The sequence below is a fragment of the Struthio camelus genome, chromosome 1 (genome assembly GCF_040807025.1).
Source record: "Struthio camelus isolate bStrCam1 chromosome 1, bStrCam1.hap1, whole genome shotgun sequence".
NCBI lineage: Eukaryota > Metazoa > Chordata > Aves > Struthioniformes > Struthionidae > Struthio > Struthio camelus.
Genome location: NC_090942.1, coordinates 61,065,720 through 61,072,389, shown reverse-complemented (window position 1 = coordinate 61,072,389; position 6,670 = coordinate 61,065,720). Strand labels below are relative to the sequence as shown.

General features: G+C 45.7%; 1 protein-coding gene across 1 annotated transcript in view; it reads right to left on the bottom strand.

The window, feature by feature from the left end:
• The window catches only part of LOC138067259 (BPI fold-containing family C protein-like), a 31,470-nt gene continuing 24,800 nt past the window's right edge, over positions 1 to 6,670 (bottom strand). The window contains exons 15-17 of the mRNA XM_068943837.1: positions 6,042 to 6,108; positions 4,920 to 4,996; positions 1 to 4,368 (exon numbers count right to left, since the gene is read on the bottom strand). Of these exons, the coding sequence (XP_068799938.1) occupies positions 4,291 to 4,368; positions 4,920 to 4,996; positions 6,042 to 6,108 (222 nt within the window). The 3' untranslated portion in view covers positions 1 to 4,290. The remainder of the gene's footprint in view (positions 4,369 to 4,919; positions 4,997 to 6,041; positions 6,109 to 6,670) is intronic.

Genomic DNA, 6,670 nt, shown 5'->3' with positions numbered 1-6,670 from the left:
ACAAATATAGCAGTAAAAGCCAAATATCTGTTTACAGATATATTCAGATAACACATTCAAAAATGCTACAAATTTGTCCAAACTCTTCACCTTTCAAGATGTTACAAAAGAGACTCTAAAAGTAAAATTTTAGTCTGATTTTCTGTTTTGAGCCACCAAGCATTTGTTCCCATGTATATGTTAAAGAGAGTATAGACCATGACCCTTTTTACCACATTTACAAGAAAGCCAGTTAGCTCATCAGCATGGCAATAAAGAGAAACTTGTTGCTGCATCCCAGCAGCTGTCTGGCTGTTCCCCTTCCCTGCCTCCTCAGCTCTCCCCTTTCTCCACGCTCTCCAGTCTGCAGCACACTGAGGGACATGTATGGTTTCTGTTGCTCTGTCAACTGGGGAACAATACCAGATCAGAATGAACATGAGCTAACCTTTCATGCACACAAGCGAAGAAAAATGTGACTAGATACTTTTAGGCAGTAAAAAACCTCCTATTTATAAATTCAGTGAAGGACAGACATAAAAAAAAGAAAGCACCAACAGACATAAGGAGGATAGGGAATGGCAAAACAGACATGATCTTGCCTTGTGAAACCATACCTGTATAGTCCCTAAATCAGTCCCAGTAGAAATGCTCACAGAAGGGAGCCAGAGTGAAGGATAAGTCTCACCCACAGACACTAGTGTCTCACCCACAGACACTAGTGGCTCCCCTAGATCCCAAATGCTCAAGAAAAGAGTGCCATGTGCTTTTTCCACCCACAGCTACTCCCTCCTCACCCCTCTGTGCTTTTCTTGGAGAGGAGTGAAGTGCTCAGAGGGACAATGAAAGACATCAATATCAGAGGCTCCTGTGATCAGATTAGGATTTAGGGCAATTAGTGCCAGAAAGCCCTGGTAGATAAGCATAGGGTGATATCGGAGAACTGTTGGTGTATACAGCAACAGTTGTTTAGTCCTCAGAGAAACAATTGCTTTATCTCTTTGTGAGCCACAGTCAGAGGACTGAAGCTTAAGGAGCAGTGGTATGCTATGGCATGGCCCTGTTTTGAAAAGACCCATCCAGCCATGGCACCGTTGGTCAGACCTGGAGCACACGTCCCTCCCTCCGGAAGAGAAAAGAGGTGGAGGATCTGCGGAAATTGCCCTGGAGAGCAAATCTTCAAAGCTGGCTAACCTTCAAGGATAGCCTCCTCAAAGCAGGAGTAATAGGAATAATTCATTACAATGCTCAGACAGTTGAGCGAGTGTGGCAGAAGATCAGCAGGGATGAACACAGATCTCCTGACTGAGCTCAAACACAAAAAGGAAGTACACAGAAGGTAGAAGCTGGGACCAGCTACTTGGAAGGAATACAAAGACATTGCCTGCACATCTAGGAATGAAGTCAGGAAAGCCAAAGCTCAGCCACAGTTGAAACTAGGAAGGGAGGTGAAAGGCAACAAGAAAGATTTCTGTGAGTACATTGGTAGCAAAAGGAAGGGTAAGGAGAGTGTGGGTCCACTGCTCAGTGGGATGAGGGTAAGGCTTGCCCGCAGGCCTCCCAGGTCCATGAGATTCCTAGCAGAGTCTGTGGGAGTGAACAGTACCCATAGTAGAGGGAAAAAAAAAAGAGTTAGGGATCACTTAATTCACTTGGACATACACAAGTCCATGGGACCAGATGGGATGCCTCTGAAGGTGCTGAAGGCACTGGCTGGTCAATGTCATTACGGAGCCACTCTATCATCTTCGGAAAGTCATGGCTGTCAAGGGACAGTCATCTTCGTGATGACTAGAAGAAGGAAGACATTACACCTGTCTTCAAAAAGGACAAGGAAGGAGACCCAGGGAACTACATGCCAGTTAGCCTCACCTCAGTACCCTGGGAAGGTTAAGGAGGGAAACATCTTAGAAGCTATTTCTAAACACATGAAAGACAAGAAGGGAGCAGTCAGCATTAGTTTACCAAGAACAAGTCATGCCTGACCAGTCTCATTGCTTTCTATGATGAGCTGACTGATGCTGTGGACAAAGGGACGGCTGAGGATGGTGGCATACCTTGATTTTAGCAAGGCCTTTGATGCAATATCCCTTAGTCTCATCACCAAACTGGTGAGATATGGGCTGGATAAAGTGCATGGAAATTTGAGCCAGGCAGTCCAGCCAGTATGTTCTGATCAGTGGTACAAAGTCCAGCTGATGGCCAGTAGCTAGTGGGGTTCCTCAGGGATCAGTACTGTGACCAAAAATGTAATAATGTTTAATGCCTTCACTGACAATCTGGATGATGGGACAGAATGCACTCTCAGCAAGTTTGTGGATAACATTAAATTGGGTGGAGTAGTCAACGCTACGTTATTCAGAGGGACCTGGACAGGCTGGAAAAATGGGCTGACAGCAAACTCTTGAAATTCAGGAAGAGCAAGCAACAAATCTTGCACCTGGGAGGCAATAACCCTGTGCAGCAGTACAGGCTGGGGGCTGTTTAGGAAGCAGCTTTGCAAGAAGGGATCTGGAGGTCCTGGTGGACAAATCAAGCATGAGTCAGCAGCATGGCCTTGCAGCAAAGGCCACCAATCACATCCTGGGCTGTATTACAGGGTTGTGGTCAGTCGCGCGAAGTCTAGTTGGAGGCCTGTAGCTAGTAGCGGTGTCCCCCAGGAGTCAGTCCTGGGTCCAGTCTTGTTCAATGTATTCATCAGTGACCTGGAGGAAGGCACAGAGTGCACCCTCAGCAAGTTTGCTGATGATACGAAACTGGGAGGAGTGGCTGACACACCAGAAGGCTGTGCTGCCATTCAGAGGGACCTGGACTGGCTGGAGAGTTGGGCGGAGAGGAACCTCCTGAAGTTCAACAAAGGAAGTGCAGGCTCTTGCACCTGGGGAGGAATAACCCCATGCAGCAGGACAGGCTGGGGACTGACCTGCTGGAAAGCAGCTCTGCAGAGAAGGACCTGGGAGTGCTGGTGGACAACAAGTTAAGCATGAGCCAGCCATGTGCCCCTGTGGCCAGGAGGGCTAATGGTATCCTGGAGTGCACTAGGAAATGTTGCGAGCAGGTCGAGGGAGGTGATCTTCCTCCTCTACTCAGCCCTGGTGAGGCCACATCTGGAGTACTGTGCCAAATGTGAATATGAGGAAAAACTTCTTTACCGTGAGGATGACCGAGCACTGGAACAGGTTGCCCAGAGAATATCTCCTTCTCTGGAGATATTCAAAACCCACCTGGACGTGATCCTGTGCAATGAGCTCTAGACGACCCTGCTTGAGCAGGGGGGTTGGACTAGATGATCTCCAGAGGTCCCTTCCAACTTTGGCCATTCTGTGATTCTGTTAGCAACAGCGTAGCCAGCAGGTCAAGGGAAGCCATCCTTTCTGTCTATTCAGCACTTGTAAGGCTGCATCTGGAGTGCTGTGTCTAGTTTGGGCTCCCCAGTAAAAAAAGGACATGGACATACTAGAGCCAGTCCAGCAGGGGCCACCAAAATAGTTGGGGGTTGGAGAACATGACGTACAAGGAGAGGCTGAGAGACCTGGACCTGTTCAGCTTGGAAGATAGAAGGCTTACTGCTGTCTACAACTACCTAATCAGAGGATACATAAAAGATGGAGCCAGACTCTCCTCGGAGGTGCACTGCGATAGGACAAAAGACAACAGACCACGTTGGAATATGGGAAAATCTGTGATTACATATTAAGAAAAAATTTTACTCAGGTTGCCCGGAAAGCTTGCAGAATCTCCATCCTTGGAGGTGTTCAAGACTCAAGTAAACACACCCTGAGCGATCTGATCTAATTAGTCCTGTTTTGAGCAGGGGGTTGGGACTAGATGACCTCTGGAGGTCCCTTGCAACCTAAATTATGATTCTGTAATTCTATAATAATTCACAGGATTTCATAAATCTGTTCCCACTCATGGTATCCAGTTACAAAGGGAAAAGTTGTGAAATTCTTACTCACCAAGAATAAGATCTCATTCTATAAATGAAGCCTTGCTAAAACTAATGGAGATAAGCTGAATAATGCAAGAACCTGACCCTAAAATTAGTAGCACTTGGTGTCTATAACACTAGGAAGCAGCAGTCACTCCTTATCAGAATATCAAGTTTCTTTAAGTACCCATAACACTGTGCCAGCCACACCTGCTGTACTAAAAAGCAACAGATGCAGTCGGTGAAAAGACAGAAGTTCTTACTAAAACATTAAAAACAGTGACCAAAAGGCATGCATCTAATCTTATAGCGCCTATTCCCTACAAGCTAGTAGAAGGAAGACTTCATTTCTATTATTAAGGTTTGAACGTAAAGGGATATTAGGAGTGACTGTGAAGGTCCTCATCTCCCCCTCCCTTTTGTTTGTAGAGAACATCAGTGGAAATCACCAGATGACCCTGAGGAAAGAAGAACATGTAAAATTACCTTAAATTTCAGATGGACGTATTCAGGGTCAGTACTCTGGGGCTAGATCCCATGGTGAGCTCCTCAGCAGCACAGTGGACAAGTGTGGCTTTACGCTTCATAAATTTTAGTTGATTTTAGGGTAAGAACGGGCTCTCAAGTAAGTTAATACAACCCTCCTAAAGGCTGGGTGGCACTTACCACAACAGCACTCAGGTTGCCTACGGGCTTTCCTCCACTATATTGAGTCAGAATAATGACTCAATCTGTCAATGCTCCTCTGGCCTGCTGGGAACAGCAAAGCTGTCCTCATGGCCTTTCTGCATTGCTAGCATTCTCCAAAGGGCTAGTGGACCCTTTATAACTACTACTGCTCAAATTTCCAGAGGGGCTCATTTTTGACCCAGAGTTAGGATTTTATATCTAATCTATAGTCAAGTTTTAATATTAGGTACGTTTAGAGCTGCCCAACATAAGTGCACTCACATGAATTCACAGGCCTGAAAAAAAGCAACATGCTTAAACAAGAAATCAGGCTTCTTACCTGATTCATTTTCATTACAGGTCTGATGAGGACAGTACGGGCCAAGTTAGGAAGAGGAAATCCTTGTCCTAGTTTACCTTAAAAAAGGACAAATATAAACACATCTATATGTAGTAATAAAACACTTGCACTTCAGAAACATCTTTCATTAGGAACTCAATGTGCTTTACAATTTCCAATTAAAAAGCCACCACCACACCCCTGAAAGTGAGCTACTACTCTTATTTGTTGAAGAACAGAAAGTCCTGTGAAAAAAGTAACATACAAGCCTTTCAAAGTCTCCCCAGCAGTCTGACACTGGCCCCTGTTTGTCTCTGCTCTTCTCCAGGTATGTTCCTGCTGCTTTCCCCCTAACTTGCTTTCTACCTTCCTTTCATCTTCTTCTCTACCTGATCCCCTAGTGCTGTTGGTCCTTCTTATTCTCATCTATCCCCACTTTCCTGGATTAAGCCCTAGCTTTATTCCTATTTGCTTTTCCAAATATCTGACTTTTGCATTCCCTCCCCTCCATTCCCCTTCCTTTCTCCTCATCAATAGCTCACCTTCTCCCACAGCACTCTCCTTGATCCTGTTAAACCTTATTGGCACTGTCTGCACTCTTCCCTGTTTATATATGTTTGTGTTCCTTCCAGCTTCACTTCCCCTCTTTCTTCATCGACTCTCTCTCTCTGCATCCCACAGAGCTGATTCTCCTCTTCGTCCTGCCTGAGGCAGCAGGGGGAGGGCAGAAGCAGAGGAAAGAGATGATGTGACAGGCTACTCCTAGACCCCAAGATGCTGGCATGCTTCTGAGCTTCCCAAGTCAAGGGCATTCTCTGCTCATGGCTTGACTCCATGTCAGGATGAGACAGGTACGTGTCAGCTCTGCTGCCGTGCTACATTCAGTGGGAAAGAAACCCAAGCACAGTGTTTGGAAGGGAGCTGAGACATGCTCTGTCCCAGCCTCTGGTCCAGGTGATTGGGTGACCAGGCCTGAAGTCCAGCACAGCGTAGACCCACCCAGGTATAGCCAAAGTGACAGAAAACCTCCCATAACACAGTCTTTAAAGTTGGGGACTCCTTTTTATAGTTTCAGTCTCTCTTTCCCACTAACTCTGCTCAGGAACTGGCCACAATCCTTACCATTGATTACTGGGATCACTACACTCTGTAAAGCATAAGACAGAAAATTCTCCACCTGTGAGACCTGCTGTAAGGGGGAAAATACACACGGTGATTATTTCTTGACATCTGTGGGATTGCAGCTTGAGGGGAAGGGAGGGAGAGTTAGAACTGGAGTTACATTTGAAAAGATCAGAACAGAACTTGGCAGAGAAAACCTCAAATAAAAAAAATCTTTTTATTCTGATCTGCAGCTGGACGATGCAAAATATACACTGCAACAGGGTGTCCATCTTTCTCAGAATACTTTGAATTGAAGTCTTTTTTTTCCTTCATGTTAAGTATCTGGGCCGAACCTTAGCTATAGGAATGAAATACCCCACTTCAGCTTCCAGAAGTCAGTTCTCAGAACTGAACTGTTCTCTGGGTGGCAAGACCTACCTCTGTCCTGACGTTCTGTCCTCCTCTCTTCACTTAAAGACGTAGTTTGGGCTGAGCTGCTGCAGAGTTGTACTGACCACCTCTCAGTCAGTGGTGAACGGTCTAACCAGTGTCATGGTTTCTTTTACTCCCTATTTTTGACTTGCCTTTTGTGGTATTTGGTTGAAGTGATTTGTGATAATTCCTGTAACTGAGCTTAAGTCTGACTT